The sequence below is a fragment of the Bombina bombina genome, chromosome 6 (genome assembly GCF_027579735.1).
Source record: "Bombina bombina isolate aBomBom1 chromosome 6, aBomBom1.pri, whole genome shotgun sequence".
Classification (NCBI taxonomy): Eukaryota; Metazoa; Chordata; class Amphibia; order Anura; family Bombinatoridae; genus Bombina; species Bombina bombina.
In genome coordinates this window covers 1,123,033,060-1,123,053,865 of record NC_069504.1, presented here as the reverse complement: position 1 = coordinate 1,123,053,865, position 20,806 = coordinate 1,123,033,060, and the positions used below count along the sequence as shown (strand labels likewise).

Below are 20,806 nucleotides of genomic sequence, written 5' to 3'. Positions count from 1 at the left end.
TGAAACCCTACACGTAACCTGCAATATATGACTAGTTAATCAGATTAAATAGCTGCTAGATACCGTGATAAGTAAAATTATCCGTGTAATGCCAATTGTATAGACAGATGTGTCTTCCCTTTCCCCCTTCTTAAAGGATTATAGAAAATACCTGTGTTTCAGAATGTAAATGGAATGTGTTTTTTTTTTTTTTTTTTTTTTTGTTTTTTTAGCTCAATCCAGACTATCGAGATGCGAATGATAACAAAAATCAGGTAAGTACTTTTCTCTTTATATTAATATTTAAGATAATATGCACGTATTTAAACTGCTGAGATTACCATGGCTTTTCTGATTTTTTTACACATCTATGCTTATACCTATTACACATCTCTATGCTTATACCTATTACACATCTCTATGCTTATACCTATTACACATCTCTATGCTTTTCCCTATTACACATCTCTATGCTTTTCCCTATTACACATCTCTATGCTTTTCCCTATTACACATCTCTATGCTTTTCCCTATTACACATCTCTATGCTTTTCCCTATTACACATCTCTATGCTTTTCCCTATTACACATCTCTATGCTTTTCCCTATTACACATCTCTATGCTTTTCCCTATACACATCTCTATGCTTTTCCTATACACATCTCTATGCTTTTCCCTATTACACATCTCTATGCTTTTTCCTATTACACATCTCTATGCTTTTCCCTATTACACATCTCTATGCTTTTCCCTATTACACATCTCTATGCTTTTCCCTATTACACATCTCTATGCTTATACATATTACACATCTCTATGCTTATACCTATTACACATCTCTATGCTTATACCTATTACATATCTCTATGCTTATATATATTACACATCTCTATGCTTATACCTATTACACATCTCTATGCTTATACCTATTACACATCTTTATGCTTATACCTATTACACATCTTTATGCTTATACCTATTACACATCTTTATGCTTATACCAATTACACATCTCTATGCTTAAACCAATTACACATCTCTATGATTATACCTATTACACATCTATATGCTTATACCTATTACACATCTCTATGCTTATACATATTACACATCTCTATGCTTATACCTATTACACATCTCTATGCTTATACCTATTACATATCTCTATGCTTATATATATTACACATCTCTATGCTTATACCTATTACACATCTCTATGCTTATACCTATTACACATCTTTATGCTTATACCTATTACACATCTTTTGCTTATACCTATTACACATCTTTATGCTTATACCCATTACACATCTCTATGCTTACACCCATTACACATCTCTCTGATTATACCTATTACACATCTATATGTTTATACCTATTACACATCTTTATGCTTATACCTATTACACATCTCTATGCTTATATCTATTACACATCTCAATGCTTATACATATTACACATCTATGCTTATACCCATTACACATCCCTCTGCTTATACCCATTACACATCCCTCTGCTTATACCCATTACACATCTCTATGCTTATACTTATTACACATCTCTATGCTTATACCCATTACACATCTCTATGCTTATACCCATTACACATCTCTATGCTTATACCCATTACACATCTCTATGCTTATACCCATTACACATCTCTATGCTTATACCCATTACATATCTCTATGCTTATACCTATTACACATCTCTATGCTTATACTTATTATACATCTCTATGCGTATACCTAATCTCTATGTTTATACCCATTACACATATTTATGCTTATACCTATTACACATCCTATGCTTATACCCATTACACATCTCTATGCTTATACCCATTACACATCTTTATGCTTATACCTATTACACATCTATATGCTTATACCCATTACACATCTCTATGCTTATACATATTACACATCTCTATGCTTATACCTATCACATATCTCTATGCTTATACATATTACACATCTCTATGCTTACACCCATTACACATCTCTATGCTTATACATATTACACATCTCTATGCTTATACCCATTGCACATCTCTATGCTTATACCTATCACACATCTCTATGCTTATACATATTACACATCTCTATGCTTATACCCATTACACATCTCTATGCTTATACCCATTACACATCTCTATGCTTATACCCATTACACATCTCTATGCTTATACCCATTACACATCTCTATGCTTATACCTATTACACATCTCTATGCTTATACTTATTATACATCTCTATGCGTATACCTAATCTCTATGTTTATACCCATTACACATCTTTATGCTTATACCTATTACACATCCTATGCTTATACCTATTACACATCCTATGCTTATACCTATTACACATCCTATGCTTATACCCATTACACATCTCTATGCTTATACATATTACACATCTCTATGCTTATACCCATTACACATCTCTATGCTTATACCCATTACACATCTCTATGCTTATACATATTACACATCTCTATGCTTATACTCATTACACATCTCTATGCTTATACCCATTACACATCTCTATGCTTATACCTATTACACATCTATATGCTTATACCCATTACACATCTCTATGCTTATATATATTACGCATCTCTATGCTTATACCTATCACATATCTCTATGCTTACACCCATTACACATCTCTATGCTTATACCTATTACGCATCTCTATGCTTATACCCATTACACATCTCTATGCTTATACCTATCACACATCTCTATGCTTTACACATTACACATCTCTATGCTTATACATATTACACATCTCTATGCTTATACCTATCACACATCTCTATGCTTATACATATTACACATCTCTATGCTTATACATATTACACATCTCTATGCTTATATATTTCTCTTGTTAAGTGTATCCAGTCCACGGATCATCCATTACTTGTGGGATATTCTCCTTCCCAACAGGAAGTTGCAAGAGGATCACCCCACAGCAGAGCTGCTATATAGCTCCTCCCCTCACTGCCATATCCAGTCATTCTCTTGCAACTCTCAACTAAGATGGAGGTCGTAAGAGGACTGTGGTGTTTTTATACTTAGTTTATTTCTTCAATCAAAAGTTTGTTATTTTTAAATGGTACGGAGTGTACTGTTTATCTCAGGCAGTATTTAGAAGAAGAATCTGCCCTTGCGTTTTCCTATGATCTTAGCAGAAGTAACTAAGATCCTTTGCTGTTCTCACATATTCTGAGGAGTGAGGTAACTTCAGAGGGGGAATAGCGTGCAGGTTTTCCCTGTAATAAGGTATGTGCAGTTAAAATATTTTTCTAGGGAATGGAATTTGCTAGAAAATGCTGCTTGATACCGAAGTAATGTAAGTAAAGCCTTAAATGCAGTGATAACGACTGGTATCAGGCTTATTAATAGAAGATACATACTCTTATATAAATGTATTTTAAAACGTTTGCTGGCATGTGTAATCGTTTTTTACATATGTTTGGTGATAAAACTTATTGGGGCCTAGTTTTTTCCACATCGGCTGGCTTGAATTTTGCCTAGAATCAGTCTAATTTTCGTGCCTTTGGAAATTTCAAGGCAGGAGCAGCATCAACTTCCTCCGCTTCAAAACAAGAGGGAACTGTTGCTCATTCCAGAAAGGCCTGGAAACCTAACCAGTCCTGGAACAAGGGCAAGCAGGCCAGAAAGCCTGCTGCTGCCCCCAAGACAGCATGAAGGAACGGCCCCCTATCCGGAAACGGATCTAGTGGGGGCAGACTTTCTCTCTTCGCCCAGGCGTGGGCAAGAGATGTTCAGGATCCTTGGGCGTTGGAGATCATATCTCAGGGATATCTTCTGGACTTCAAAGCTTCTCCTCCACAAGGGAGATTTCATCTTTCAGGGTTATCAGCAAACCAGATAAAGAAAGAGGCATTCCTAAGCTGTGTGCAAGACCTCCTAGTAATGGGAGTGATCCATCCAGTTCCGCGGACGGAACAAGGACAGGGATTTTATTCAAATCTGTTTATGGTTCCCAAGAAAGAGGGAACCTTCAGACCAATCCTTGGATCTAAAGATCCTTAAACATATTCCTCAGAGTTCCATCATTCAAAATGGAAACTATTCGGACACATCCCTACCATGATCCTAAGGAGGGGTCAGTACAATGACCACGAGTGGATTTAAAGGATTGCCATACACTTCACATACCGATTCACAAAGATCATCATCGGTTCTAAGGTTTGGGCTTTCTAGACAGGCATTACCATTTTGTAAGCTCTTCCTTTGGGTGGCCACTACCCCGAGAATTTTTACAAAGGTTCTGGGCTCACTCTCTGGCGGTTCTAAGACCGCCAGGCATATGTGGTGGCTCGTATCTAGACGACATCCTGATACAGGCGTCAAGCTTCAAATTGCCAAGTCTCATACAGAGATAGTTCTGGCATTTCTGAGGTCGCATGGGTGGAAAGTGAACCGTGGAAAAGAGTTCTCTATCCCCACTCAGAAGAGTTCCTTCCTAGGGAACTCTATAGATTCTGTAGAGATGAAAATTTACTTGACGGAGTCCAGGTTATCAAAACTTCTAAATGCTTGCCGTGTCCTTCATTCCCATCCACGCCCGTCAGTGGCTCAGTGCATGGAAGTATCGGCTTAATGTAGCGGCAATTGGACATAGTGCCATTTGCGCGCCTGCCATCTCAAACTTCTGCAATTATGCCATGCTAAGTCAGTGGAATGGGGATTACTCAGATTTGTCCCCTCTACTAAATCTGGATCAAGAGACCAGAGATTCTCTTCTCTGGTGGCTTTCTCGGGTCCATCTGTCCAAGGGTATGACCTTTCGCAGGCCAGATTGGACGATTGTAACAACAGATGCCCAGCATTCTAGGTTGGGCCGCAGTCTGGAACTCCCTGAAGGCTCAAGGATCGTGGACTCAGGAGGAGAAACTCCTCCCAATAAATATTCTGGAGTTAAGAGCCAATATTCAATGCTCTTCTAGCTTGGCCTCAGTTAGCAACACTGAGGTTCATCAGATTTCAGTCGGACAACATCACGACTGTGGCTTACATCAACCATCAAGGGGAACCAGGAGTTTCTTGGCGATGTTAGAAGTCTCAAAGATAATTTCGCTGGGCAGAGTCTCACTCTTGCCACCTGTCAACGATCCACATCCCAGGCGTAGAGAACTGGGAGGTGGATTTTCTAAGTCGTCAGACTTTTTCATCCGGGGAGTCGGAACTCCATCCGGAGGTGTTTGCTCAACTGGTCCATCATTGGGGCAAACCAGAACTGGATCTCATGGCGTCTCACCAGAACGCCAAGCTTCCTTGTTACGGATCCAGGTCCAGGGACCCGGGAGCAACGCTGATAGATGCTCTAGCAGCTCTTTGGTTCTTCAACCTGGCCTATGTGTTTCCAGCGTTTCCTCTGCTCCCTCGACTGATTCTGATAGCGCCTGCGTGGCCATGCAGGACCTGGTATGCAGACCTAGTGGACATGTCATCTCTTCCACCATGGACTCTGCCTCTGAGGCAGACCTTCTAATACAAGGTCCTTTCAATCATCCAAATCTAATTTCCCTGAGACTGACTGCATGGAGATTGAACGCTTGATTCTATCAAGGCGTGGCTTCTCCGAGTCAGTAATTGATACCTTAATACAGGCTCGGAAGCCTGTCACCAGGAAAATCTACCATAAGATTATGGCGTAAATATCTTTATTGGTGTGAATCCAAGAGTTACTCATGGAGTAAGGTTAGGATTCCTAGGATATTGTCCTTTCTCCAAGAGGGTTTGGGACAAAGGCTTATCAGCTAGTTCTTTAAAAGGACAGATCTCTGCTCTGTCTATTTCTTTTGCACAAGCGTCTGGCAGAAGTTCCAGACGTCCAGGCATTTTGTCAGGCTTTGGTTAGGATTAAGCCTGTGTTTAAAACTGTTGCTCCCCAGTGGAGCTTAAAACTTGGTTCTTAAAGTTCTTCAGGGAGTTCCGTTTGAACCCCTTCATTCCATTGATATTAAACTTTTATCTTGGAAAGTTCTGTTTTTGATGGCTATTTCCTCGGCTCGAAGAGTCTCTGGGGGTAGTTATCAAGCCGTCTACTTTTCTGGCTTCGCCGGCCCAATACGTCCGCCTAAGCTCGCCTACCTTCGCCGCCGCGGACCTGAAAAAATACGCCTAAGTTATCATATAAAGCTGTCAAAAAGCCGCGGGCAATGAGCAGCGGACTGTGACAGTTATCACTCATCCGATCCTCGCTGCCCTTCGGCTTTTTTCCCAGCTTTATTGCTAGCCTGTCACTAAGCACTCACACTAAACTGCACTGTTCTACCCCCTATACCGGCGCCCCCCCGGCGCCCCCCGCAACTAAATAAAGTTACTAACCCTAAACCGCTGCTCCTAAACCCTGCCGCAAGTCTTATAAATGTATTAACCCCTAAACCGCCGGCTCCCGGACACCGCTGCCACCTACATTATACCTAGTAACCCCTATCCTGCCCCCCCTATACCGTCGCCCTCTACTTATAAAATTATTAACCCCTATCCTGCTGATCCCGCACCTCTCCGCAACTAAATAATAGTTTAATCCCTAAACCGCCGCTCCATGAAACCCGCCGCAAACAATATTAAACCTATTAACCCCTATCCTGCCCCCCCTACACCGTCGCCACCTATAATAAATTTATTAACCCCCTAATCTGCCCCCCCTACACCGTCGCCACCTATAATAAATTTATTAACCCCTATCCTGCCCCCCACTACGCCGCCGCCACTGTAATAAAATGATTAACCCCTAAACCTAAGTCTAACCCTAACCCTAACGCCCCCCTAACTTAAATATTAATTAAATAAATCTAAATAAATTAACTCTTATTAACTAAATGAATCCTATTTAAAACTAAATACTTACCTTTAAAATAAACCCTAATATAGCTACAATATAAATAATAATTATATTCTAGCTATCATAGGATTTATATTTATTTTACAGGTAACTTTCAATTTATTTTAACCATGTACAATAACTATTTAAATAGTTATTAACTATTTAATAGCTTACTACTAGCCTAAAATAAAGAGAAATTTACCTGTGAAATAAAATCCTAGACCTAAGTTACAATTACACCTAAACATTACACTATACTTTAATAAATTATTCCTATTAAAAATAAATACTTACCTGTAAAATAAACCCTAAGATAGCTACAATGTAATTAATTAATTATATTATAGCTATCTTAGGATTTATATTTATTTTTACAGGTAACTTTGTATTTATTTTAGCTAGTTAGAAAAGTTATTAAAATAGTTAATTAACTATTTAATAACTACCTAGCTAAAAGAAATACAAAATTACCTGTAAAATAAATCCTAACCTAAGTTACAATTAACCTAATAGCTACACTATCATTAAATTAACTAAATAAACTACCTACAAATAACTACAATTAAATACAATTACATAAACTAACTAAAGTACAAAAAATAAAAAAAATCTAAGTTACAAAAATAAAAAATTAAGATACAAACATTGTTAAAAATATGACAACAATTTTAAGCTACTACACCTAATCTAAGCCCCCTAATAAAATAACAAACCCCCCCAAAATAAAAAAAATCCCCTACCCTATTCTAAATTAAATAAATTTCAAAGCTCTTTTACCTTACCAGCCCTTAAAAGGGCCATTTGTGGGGGCATGCCCCAAAAAGTTCAGCTCTTTTGCCCTGTAAAAAGAAAAATACAACCCCCCCCAACATTAAAACCCACCACCCACATACCCCTATCTAACCCAAACCCCCCTTACAAAAACCTAACACTAATCCCCCTGAAGATCATCCTACCCATTGAGTCGTCTTCACTCAGCCGAGGCCACCGATGAACTGAAGAGGACATCCGAGCGGAAGAAGTTAATCCTCCAAGCAGCGCTGAAGAAATCTTCCATCCGATGAAGTCATCATCCAGGCGGCGCTGAAGAAGTCTTCGATCCGGACGATGTCATCTTCAAAGAGAGCGCTGAAGAGGTCTTCTATCCGGGTGAAGTCATCTTCCCAAGCCGGGTCTTGAATCTTCCTTCGGCCAACGCGAACCACCTTCTTCACCGACGGACTACGGACGAAATGACGGGCTCCTTTAAGGGAACGTCATCCAAGATGGCGTCCCCTCCAATTCCGATTGGCTGATAGGATTCTATCAGCCAATCGAATTAAGGTAGGATAAAAATCTGATTGGCTGATGGAATCAGCCATCAGATTGAGCTCGCATTCTATTGGCTGTTCCGATCAGCCAATAGAATGCGAGCTCAATCTGATTGGCTGATTGGATCAGCCAATCGGATTGAACTTGAATCTGATTGCTGATTCATCAGCCAATCAGATTTTTCCTACCTTAATTCCGATTGGCTGATAGAATCCTATCAGCCCAATCGGAATTGAGAGGACGCCATCTTGGATGACGTCCCTTATAGGAGCCGTCATTCGTCGTAGTCCGGTCGGTGAAGAAGGTGGTTCCGCGTCGGCGGAAGGAAGATTCAAGACCCGGCTTGGAAGATGACTTCGTGCCCGGATAGAAGACCTCTTCAGCGCCTCTTTGAAGATGACATCGGCCCGGTATCGAAGACTTCTTCAGCACCGCCTGGAGGATGACCTTCATCGGATGGAAGATTTCTTCAGCGCCGCTTGGAGGATTAACTTCTTCCGCTCCGGGATTGTCCTCTTCAGTTCCATCGGTGGCTCGGCTGAGTGAAGACGACTCAAGGTAGGATGATCTTCAGGGGATTAGTGTTAGGTTTTTGTAAGGGGGGTTTGGGTTAGATTAGGGGTATGTGGGTGGTGGGTTTTAAATGTTGGGGGGGGGTTGTATTTTTCTTTACAGGCAAAAAGAGCTGAACTTTTTGGGGCATGCCCCCACAAATGGCCCTTTTAAGGGCGTGGTAAAGTAAAAGAGAGCTTTGAAATTTATTTAATTTAGAATAGGGTAGGGATTTTTTTTATTTTGGGGGGGTTTGTTATTTTATTAGGGGGCTTAGATTAGGTGTAAGTAGCTTAAAATTGTTGTCAAATTGTTAACATGTTTGTATCTTAATTTTTTATTTTTTGAAACTTAGCTTTTTTTATTTTTTGTACTTTAGTTAGTTTATGTAATTGTATTTAATTGTAGTTATTTGTAGGTAGTTTATTTAGTTAATTTAATGATAGTGGTAGTATTAGGTTTAATTGGTAACTTAGGTTAGGATTTATTTTACAGGTAATTTTTGTATTTCTTTTAGCTAGGTAGTTATTAAATAGTTAATAACTATTTAATAACTATTCTAACTAGCTAAAAATAAATACAAAGTTACCTGTAAAATAAATATAAATCCTAAGATAGCTATAATATAATTATTAATTATATTGTAGCTATCTTAGGGTTTATTTTACAGGTAAGTATTTATTTTTAAATAGGAATAATTTATTAAAGTAAAGTGTAGTGATAGGTGTAATTGTAACTTAGGTTAGGATTTATTTCACAGGTAAATTTCTCTTTATTTTAGCTAGGTAAGCTATTAAATAGTTAATAACTATTTTAATAGTTATTGTACAAGGTTAAAATAAATTGTAAGTTACCTGTAAAATAAATATAAATCCTAAGATAGCTAGGAATATAATTATTATTTATATTGTAGCTATATTAGGGTTTATTTTAAAGGTAAGTATTTAGTTTTAAATAGGATTCATTTAGTTAATAAGAGTTTAATTTATTTAGATTTATTTAATTAATATTTAAGTTAGGGGGGGCGTTAGGGTTAGGGTTATGACTTAGGTTTAGGGGTTAAATATTTTTATTACAGTGGCGGCGGCGTAGTGGGGGGGCAGGATAGGGGTTAATAAATTTATTATAGGTGGGCCACGGTGTAGGGGGGGCAGATTAGGGGTTAATAAATCTTATTATAGGTGGCGACGGTGTAGGGGGGGGGCAGGATAGGGGCTTAATACATTTAATATAGGTTGCGGCGGGTTCAGGGAGCGGCGGTTTAGGGGGTTAATACATTTATTATTGTTGCGGTGGGCTCCGGGAGCGGCGGTTTAGGGGGTAATAACTTTATGTAGTCTGCGGCGGTGTAGGGGGGGTCAGATTAGCGGTGTTTAGACCTCGGGGTACATGCTAGGGTGTTTAGGTGTAGACAGCTCCCATAGGGAATCAATGGGATGTCTGTCAGCAGCGAACTTGTACTTTCGCTATGGTCAGACTCCCCATTGATTCCTCTAGGGATCCGCCGCCTCCAGGTCTGGCGCTTTGAAAACCAGGTACGCTGGGCCGTAAAAGTGCCGAGCGTACCTGCTAGTTTTTTGATAACTAGCAAAAGTAGTGAGATTTGTGCCGCACCAGTTGTGTGCGGAACATCTGGAGTGACCGTAAGAATCGATCTGTGTCCGGACTGAGTCCGGCAGATCGAAGTTTACGTCACAAAATTCTACTTTTGCCGTCTCGAGCCTTTGATAACTAAGGCGAATCAGCCTCGCCACACAAATACGCTGCGGAATTCCAGCGTATTTGAGGTTGACGGCTTGATAACTAGGCCCCCTGAGGTTATCTGCCTTACATTGTGATTCTCCTTATCTGATTTTTCATTCAGACAAGGTAGTTCTGCGTACCAAACCTGGGTTTTTTACCTAAGGTGGTTCTAACAGGAATATCAATCAAGAGATTGTTGTTCCATCATTGTGTCCTAATCCTTCTTCAAAGAAGGAACGTCTTTTGCATAATCTGGACGTAGGTCCGTGCTTTGAAGTTTTACTTACAGGCAACTAAAGATTTTCATTAAACTTCTTCCCTGTTTGTCGTTTACTCTGGACAGAGGAGAGGTCAAAAAGCTTCGCAACCTCTCTCTCCTTTTGGCTTCGGAGCATAATACGCTTAGCCTATGAGACTGCTGGACCGAAGCCACCCTGAAAGGATTACAGCTCATTCTACTAGAGCTGTGGCTTCCACCCTGGGCCTTTAAAAATGAGGCCTCTGTTGAACAGATTTGCAAGGCTGCGACTTGGTCTTCGCCTCACACCTTTTCAAAATTTTACAAATTGACACTTTTGCCTTCTTCGGAGGCTGTTTTTGGGAGAAAGGGTTCTACAGGCAGTGGTTCCTTCCGTTTAAGTTCCTGCCTTGTCCCTCCCATCATCCGTGTAATTTAGCTTTGGTATTGGTATCCCACAAGTAATGGATGCATCCGTGGACTGGATACACTTAACAAGAGGAAAACATAATTTATGCTTACCTGATAAATTGTATTTCTCTTGTAGTGTATCCAGTCCACGGCCCTCTCCTGTCCTTTTAAGGCAGGTTTAAAAATTTTAATTAAACTACAGTCACCACTGCACCCTATGGTTTTCTCCTTTCTCGGCTTGTTTCGGTCGAAATGGACTGGATATGCAGTGAGGGGAGAGCTATATAGCCAGGCTCTGCTGTGGGTGATCCTCTTGCAACTTCCTGTTGAGAGAGAGGGAAGAATATCCCACAAGTAATGGATGATCCGTGGACTGGATACACTACAAGAGAAATAAATTTATCAGGTAAGCATAAATTATGTTATTACACATCTCTATGCTTATACATATTACACATCTCTATCTTATACCTATCACAACATCTCTATGCTTATACATATTACACATCTCTATGCTTATACCTATTACACATCTCTCTGATTATACCTATTACACATCTCTTTGCTTATACCTATCACACATCTCTATGCTTATAACATATTACACATCTCTATGTTTATACCTATTACACATCTCTATGCTTATATATATTACACATCTCTATGCTTATAACCTATTACACATCTCTATGCTTATACCCATTACACATCTCTATGCTTATACCTATTACACATCTCTATGCTTATACCCATTACACATATCTATGCTTTATACCTATCACACATCTCTATGCTTATACATATTACACATCTCTATGCTTATACCTATTAACATCTCTATGCTTATACCTGTTTACACATCTCTATGCTTATACCTATTACACATCTCTATACTTATACCCATTACACATCTCTATGCTTATACCCATTACACTATCATCTATGCTTATACCCATTACACATCTCTATGCTTATACATATTACACATCTCTATGCTTATACATATTACACATCTCTATGCTTATACCCATTACACATCTCTATGCTTATACCCATTACACATATCTATGCTTATACCCATTACACCATCTCTATGCTTATACATATTACACATCTCTATGCTTATACCTATTACACATCTCTATACTTATACCCCATTACATATCTCTATGCTTATACCCAATTACACATCTCTATGCTTATACATATTACACATCTCTATGCTTATACCTATTACACATCTCTATACTTATACCCATTACACATCTCTATGCTTATACCCATTACACATATCTATGCTTATACCCATTACACATATCTATGCTTATACATATTACACATATCTATGCTTATACCTATCACACATCTCTATGCTTATACCCATTACACAACTCTATGCTTATACCCATTACACATCTCTATGCTTATACCCATTACACATCTCTATGCTATATACCCATTACACATCTCTAGGCTTATACCCATTACACATCTCTATGCTTATACCCATTACACATCTCTATGCTTATACCTATCACTACATCTCTATACTTATACCCATTACACATCTCTATGCTTATACCCATTACACATATCTATGCTTATACCCATTACACATCTCTATGCTCTTTACCTATCACACATCTCTCTTCTTACTCCATTTATACACATTATTTTCTACAGAGTTGTCCTTATACCTGTTTGCACATCTCTATATTAGACAAATTATACTCATTTTTATAGGACTGTACTTATACCTATTACACATCTATTCTGCTTACTATATTATATACATTTTTACATGGCTTTGTTTTACAGGTCTGATTTATATTTATTACAATTCTCTAATGCTTACACCAGTTTATACACCTCTTTACAGGCCTGATTAATACTTATGTAGTACAAATCCTTCTGCTTATACAGTGTATACACCTTTTTACGAGGGCTGATTTATACTTATGTAATACAAATCCTTCTGCTTATACAATGTATACACCTCTTTACAGGCTGATTTATACTTATGTAATACAAATCCTTCTGCTTATAACAGTGTATACCCCTTTTTACAGGGCTGATTTATACTTATGTAATACAAATCCTTCTGCTTATACAATGTATACACCTTTTTACAGGGCTGATTTATACTTATGTAATACAAATCCTTCTGCTTATACAATGTATACACCTTTTTACAGGGCTGATTTATACTTATGTAATACAAATCCTTCTGCTTATACAATGTATACACCTTTTTACAGGGCTGATTTATACTTATGTAATACAAATCCTTCTGCTTATAACAATGTATACATTACCTATTTTTAAAGGGCTTGTGCTTATCCCTATTACACATGTAATTGCTTATGCATATAATTACATAGCTGTGCTTATTATTATTATAGCCTATATATTTAAGCCAGTTATATTCCTGTTTTACAAGGCTTTGATGATTGGCGGCGCTTTACAAATAAATGATAATAATAATAATACCTTGATTTCTTTTTTAACCCCTTAATGAACCACAGCACTTTTCCATTTTCTGTCCGTTTGGGACCAAGGCTATTTTTTACATTTTTGCGGTGTTTGTGTTTAGCTGTAATTTTCATCTTACTCATTTACTGTACCCACACATATTATATACCGTTTTTCTCGCCATTAAATGAACTTTCTAAAGATACCATTATATTCATCATATCTTATAATTTACTATAAAATTTTTTATAAATATGAGGAAAAAATTGAAAAAAACACACTTTTTCTAACTTTGACCCCCAAAATCTGTTACACATCTACAACCACCAAAAAACACCCCGTGCTAAATAGTTTCTAAATTTTGTCCCTGGAGTTTAGGAAATACCCCAATGTTTACATCTTCTTTGCTTTTTTTGTAAGTTTATAGGGCCATAAATACAAGTAGCACTTTGCTATTTCCCAAACCATTATTTTTCAAATTAGCGCTAGTTACATTAGAACACTGATATCTTTCAGGAATCTCTGAATATCCATTGACATGTATAGAATTTTTTTTAGTAGACATCCCAAAGTATTGATCTAGCCCATTTTGGTATATTTCATGCCACCATTTCACCGCCAAATGCGATTAAATAACAAAAAATCGTTCACTTTTTTACAAAATTTTTCACAACTTTTGGTTTCTCACTGAAATTATTTACAACCAGCTTGTGCAATTAATGGCTTAAATGGTTGTAAATTCTTCTCTGGGATCCCCTTTGTTCAGAAATAGCAGACCATATATGGCTTTGGCGTTGCTTTTTAGTAATTAGAAGGCTGCTAAATGCCACTGCGCACTTACACGTGTTATTATCCCAGCAGTGAAGGGGTTAATTATGGAGCATGTAGGGAGCTTCTAGGGTTAATTTTAGCTTTAGTGTAGTGTAGTAGACAACCCAAGTATTGATCTAGGCCCATTTTGGTATATTTCATGCCACCATTTCACCGCCAAATGCGATCAAATTAAAAAAAAACGTTACATTTTTCACAATTTTAGGTTTCTCACTGAAATCATTTACAAACAGCTTGTGCAATTATGGCACAAATGGTTGTAAATGCTTCTCTGGGATCCCCCTTTGTTCAGAAATAGCAGACATATATGGCTTTGGCGTTTGCTTTTTGGTAATTAGAAGGCCGCCAAATGCTGCTGCATTTCACACGTGTATTATGGCTAGCAGTGAAGGGGTTAATTATGTAGCTTGTAGGGAGCTTGCAGGGTTAATTTTAGCTTTAGTGTAGAGCTCAGCCTCCCACCTGAAACATGAGACCCCCCTGGTCCCTCCCCAAACAGCTCTCTTCCCTCCCCCACCCCCCCAATTGTCCCCGCCATCTTAAGTACTGGCAGAAACACTGCCAGTACTAAAATAAAAGCTATATTTGGGTTTTTTTTTGTGTGTTTTTTTTTTTAGCATATTTACATATGCTGCTGTGTAGGATCCCCCCTTAGCCCCCAGCCTTACTGATCCCCCACCAAAGAGCTCTCTAACCCTCCCCCTCTGCCTTAATGGGCGCCATCTTGGGTACTGGCAGCTGTCTGCCAGTACCCAGTTTAGTGAAAAAATGTGCCTTTTTTTTTAAAAAAAAACCCCTTTTCTGCAGTGTAGCTTCCCCCCCCCCCCAAGATCAACCCCCCACCCCTTCCACATCTCTTAGCTGTTATTACAGCTTTCAAAAAGTTATTTTTATGTAGTTTTTAAACTTTATTTTTCTGTAGTGTAGCGGTTCCCTCCCGCTCCCCCGCCCCGTGCACGCGCCCGCCCCGTGCACGCGCCCGCCGCCCTGCCCCCCTTGCACGCGCGCGCTCCCCGTGCGCGCTCCCCGCCCCCGATCCCGCCCCCCTCCCCCCCACTGGGCACATCGATGGCCGCCCACCCGCCTCCCAGACTCGCTCCCACCCACCAACGATACCGGCCACCGATGTCCGGTGCAGAGAGGGCCACAGAGTGGCTCTCTCTGCATCGGATGGCCAAGGGGGGTTATTGCAGGATGCCTCCATATCGAGGCATCACTGCAATAACCGGAAAGCAGCTGGAAGCGAGCAGGATCGATTCCAGCTGCTTTCCAGACCAAGGACGTACGCCACACGTCCTCGGTCATTAACTGTATTTTTTTTGAGGACGTCTGGCGTACGTCCTTGGTCCTTAAGGGGTTAATGGTTGTGATAGTCCACAAGACAGTTACTCTTGGGAATTACATCACCTAGTCACTAGGAGAAGGCAAAGTCACCCCGAACTAGAGCTTAAAGGAATAGTCTAGTCAAAATTAAACTTTCATGATTCAGCTAGAGCAGACTATTTTAAGCAATTTTCTAATGAACTTTTATTATCAATTTTTTTTCATTCTCTTGGTCTCTTTATTTGAATTTAAGCCTAGGAGCCGGCCCATTTTTGCTTCAGCAACTTTGTAGCAGTTGCTGATTAGTGGCTACATTTAGATACCAATCAGAAAGTGCTACCCAGGTCTGAACCAAAAATGGGCTGGCTCCTATGCTTAAATTTTAGCTTTTTCAAATAAAGATACCAAGAGAACGAAACAAAATTGATAACAGGAGTAAATTAGAATGTTGCATACAATTAGCTGCTATCTGAATAATGAAAGTTAAATTTTGACTAGACTATTCCTTTAAGTATCCTTCCTACTTCCCTTTTCCTCCAGTAGTTCTTTGCCTCGTCAATGAGAGGGCAAGGACAGAGGGTGAGTAAGATTTAGATTATTTCTTTAATCAAGTTTTTATTACCTCAGTGGACAGTTCCTAGAAGAGAGGGATACTGGGGAATTCAGCTTGCACATTGTAAATCTCTCCTCTAGAGTATGAGCTTCAAGCAGACCACAGGTTTGTCTTTTCCTGTCTGGTCACAAGATGTAATTCCCCATCCAGGTCCTGCATTGTTAGGTATAGCAAAGGTCAAGGAGTCACTGCAGTATGCCTTTAGGAGCAGCAAGGTGGTCTACAGGGGGTGAGTAACTTTTTCCCTAAGGGGCCACCGTGGACAGAGAGTGAGTGATTCATCTAGAGCCTCATGACACCAAATCCCTTTTATAGCCTGACAGTTTAAGTGAAACTCTGTCAGTGTGCTGTGTGACAACTTTGAAGGTGTGAGGACAGCTGATTATAGTCTCTGACAGTGGGAGAGATCCCTTCAGCTCTATTTGACTATGTGTGGGGTTCTGACTTATCCACTGGGGGAGCCATTTTGGGCTCACAGGATTACAGTGGGATTTATACAGGGAGTCTACCGCCATGCTGTTTGTGGCTATTTAGGTTTGCCTGCCTGCAGATTTACCTCAGTGCTCCGGTCAACTTCTTTAGACATTCCAGAGCACTGGGAAGGCAGTGGCACTACACAACTGCAGGAAGACACAGTATCTAGCTACTCTGTGGTCTGGAAACAGTTGACTAATTTCCCGCCACTGGAGAGCGCCGGAACATAAGCACTGCCCCTCTACTTCATCTCATTGCGGCTAGATTCAGTAAGCTCAGCATATAGTGCTTTGCTGGTACATCGATCACTAGAGATGTCCGGTGGGGTGAGATCCTCCTTTCTGGAGTACAGGGGGCGCTTAATGGTTGTTTTTTTCCTTAATGGGGAAAGAGTCCACAGCCGCATTCATTACTTATGGGAAATAAAAACCTGGCCACCAGGAGTAGGCAAAGACCCACCAGCCAAAGGCATAAATACTCCTCCCACTTCCCCATATCCCCCAGTCATTCTTGCCTTTCGTCCCAGGAGGTTGACAGAGATGTGTCAGAAGTTTTCTTTTATAATTATTTTACTTTTATCTCTTTTTCATATGTCTCTTATGGGGGTTGCTACCCTTTGACATGGGATGGGAGTTTTAAGTAGTCCTGTCAGTCTCTCGTGGAGGGCCTGGGCGAAAGTGAGAGTCCAGAGATGCAGTGGGAGCTTCCCCTGCGACACCATCCCGACTCATATTCACAGCTCCCTTTTCAGCACTTGGCGTTGCCGAACTTTGTTTCGCTATATGCTGTCTTCTCTCAAGTCCATAACGGAGGCAATGCTACTATTCGTCACACTTGAAGGGCCGTGTTCCTGTTCCATGGCGTAGATTCCGGTAAAATTATTTCATTTTATCCGTTATCTGTAATGTGATTGTTATTGACAGTTAAGTATGGGCCTCGCTGAGGAACCTTCTGCTCTGATCTGCGAATCATGGGATAATTCCTCCTTAGGGTGGATTAATGAACAGGAAGGGTTTTTGTTTATCATGTTTCTTATTTGATTAAGCCTGCTTGCGTATGTGCATAGGGGCTCTGCGGCCGAGGCATATGCCTATATGCACATATTGGCTTGTTCTTTCGGTTGTGGTTTCACGGCCTAGAACTATACCTTTGGGGTTATGCCTATTTTATTCAGACTTGTTTAACATTTTCTGTGGGCCTAGTTTTGTCTCCCTTTTAGTTGCACACTTTTTGGGATTTCGCTGGGCATCTGGTGAACCGGATGCGTTTTTTACGCTTGGGTGGGTCTTTTTCTCTTCCGCATTCCTGCCTGAGTGGTGATGGAGGAAAGAGGTCTGCTCCGCTGAGGTCTGGTCATAGTAGATGGTGAGTGCCCCATGCCATTGTGGGTGTCAGGTGCCAGTCTCTGTTTTTTCCCAATCTCTGTTTATTTTGTGCAGTCTTAAGCCATGGAGGATTCCAATGCCGGGACTATTTTTATATCAGATTCTGAGTCGTCCTGGGATGAGGATTGTAATTCTGTGTCGTCCTCGTATAAGGACTGTAATTTGGCCTTGTTATAGCATGCCCTGCCAATCTTGTCTCCCGTGCCTGGATAGTTTGCCGGGTCCCTCAGGGTCGGGGGACCCTGGACTCTTCCGAGTCATCAGCCTCTAGGGGCTCTGCTCCTCAGGAGGCGTCTTCCCAATCGCATACTCCTTTTATTTTTGAGGTTGGCCCCGATGTTAATGTCCCCCTCCGCGCAGGGTAAATTGTTTCCCCCAGAGATGGTGGGACATTTTCAATTTAATATTTTAATGGCGCTAATTCGCTTGCAGGACCTTGAATTTTACTTGCAGTTGTGTTCCTGCCCTGCCTATTCCAGGTGTTCAGACCGTGAATGGCACTATCATATTCCCCCGGGGGTGTTTTGTTCCCCCTTGTTCTTTTCATTTTAGGATTGTGCGGCTGCGTTCCTATTACGACGACTTTTTGACTTATTGGGGGATCCTTTCCTTTATGGTCAGTAGACTTCTCAGTTCTCGCAAGGTTCTTCGAGATAGGCTAGTAGGGATGTGTCTCTCCCCATTTGGTCTACTGTGAGTCCCTTTTTTTTCTGGATGTTACAGTTTCCATTTGTCAGGTCCTGCGGAGACATAGTTCCTTCTGGGCAGATGCCTGCAACTGCTCTTGTTTTTCTTTTATCCGGTCCGGATTATTTTTCTTTCTGTTTTCCCTATGGGAATTCTGGGATGGCTTGATTTAAGTTCTTCTACGGAATTAGTTCCCGGATTTATTCCGGAGTTTTGTGTGTGACCTGTTACTTGTTATTGACGCATGTTGCGCCTGGCCGGTCCGGCGGGACATACTGATTTTCTTGTTCAGTTATTTGTTTTTATACACAAAAAAGAAGAAGAAAAAAGACAGAAGAAAAAATTACACTATTCTTCTGGACCTTCGGGTCTGGATGTCGGAAACGCTTGCACTGGCCCGTGTCAATCTGCATCCGACTTCGAGACCGGTGGTATCTCACTGCGTCCTTTTGCATCACTGATCCGAGGGGTGTGGTATTTACCGTGTGGAGCGGTTATGTCCCCTTTGAGCTGCTGTTGATGGTCATTTGATGGCTGTTGATGAGTCTTTGCCATCATGTAGTTTAGGGCTGTCATGCGGAGGTGGCCAATGTCCTCTTCCTTCGCCCCTGGGAGCTTTTTAGGCTCTAAGGGGATTTTGGATTGACCTCTCCGGTGTTGTCACTGCTGCCCTGGTCATCTTTATCGCCCCTTGGGGGGTTGGGCCAGTGGTGGGTTCTGTTCTTGGAGTCCTGTGTCTTCGGGGCTACGGATTAGGTTTTTCTTCCCTAATGGACTCGTGCTGCTGGTGTTTTTCTCAGTATCTTCTTGGATTTTGATTTGAGGTTCCTTTTCCTCGTTGAGATAGCCAGCCAGCTGGTCCAGCTAGGGGCGTGTCACCTTGGGCGCTGACTTATGGAAGTCTGGTTTCCTCCTTTATGATTCCGGCGTGGATCTCAGGGGAGAGTCTACGGTTCTGGCAGTCTAATTCTTTATCCTATCTGTATGTCCCTGTTATGCCCCTGGGATTTGGGGTTGGGTCAGGGTGGGTCCTATTGTCTCCCTTTTAGGGAGTCTGGGGTAAATTTGGTTTGATACCTTTGTGGAGGATGGGCTCTGGGCCTTTTTGTTAAGGGGTTCCCTTTTCTTATTCCTCTTTTGTGTCTAGGTCTAGCTCTAGCTCGGTTTGACCTCTTTTTCCCCTTTGTCTTTGCCTTCTGCAGACTTTCGCATGGGTTGGGCTTGTTGGCCGCCTTGCTGCTTGTGTTAAGGGGGCTCGAGCAGTTGCTCTAAGTCTTGGCCCTTTTATTGGGTTCTGGGAGGTCAGTATTCCTTTCTGTCCTAGGATTTGCGCTGGTCACTCAACACTTTGTGCGTTCGGTGCATGTACAATCATTTGTAAATTGGTTGGGTGCCTTGGGGACACGTGCTCCCTGTCTCGCGTTTTTCTTAGGGACTCTGGTCTCTTTTGGCTTAGCTTCACTGCCTAGTAGGCGGAAGGTTTGCTTTTGGGAAACAGCTGCAGGTCTTGCAAGCTGCAGTTTTGAGTTTGTACTCGCTTACTTGCTATTTTATATCTGATGCCTGTGGGTTTGCCCTTAGGGATTGTGTCCTCGGGTCTCTGGGGTTTTCCCAGAGTCTGGTCGTCTTCTCAAGCGTGCCTGGTGGTCCTTCCCTCCATTTTATGTAGGGGTTTGGTTCTGTTGGTCAGCTTTTTTGGCCTACGGTTAGCTTTGCTACACAACTTGCAGAAGGTTGCTGTCGTCTCCAGGGCAACTGTTACTCCTTGAATGCTAGCATGCACTTTAGGGTCCCTTGTGAGGTGTTTTTCTGAACCCTCTGGGGGAGTTGGATCTTTGGGATCTCTTTGTTCAGAAGGGTTAATTCAGGAAGGATGTTCCACTGCTTTGTGGCCTATAGTGGTGTAGTGTTCTGCGCAGT

The 20,806-nt window shown here is 40.8% G+C and overlaps 1 protein-coding gene across 1 annotated transcript in view; it reads left to right on the top strand.

Moving 5' to 3' along the window:
• The first annotated feature begins 88 nt into the window (after positions 1–88).
• Positions 89–20,806, top strand: part of ITPR2 (inositol 1,4,5-trisphosphate receptor type 2) — a 920,836-nt gene continuing 900,118 nt past the window's right edge. The window contains exons 1-2 of the mRNA XM_053719707.1: positions 89–97; positions 213–254. Of these exons, the coding sequence (XP_053575682.1) occupies positions 89–97; positions 213–254 (51 nt within the window). The remainder of the gene's footprint in view (positions 98–212; positions 255–20,806) is intronic.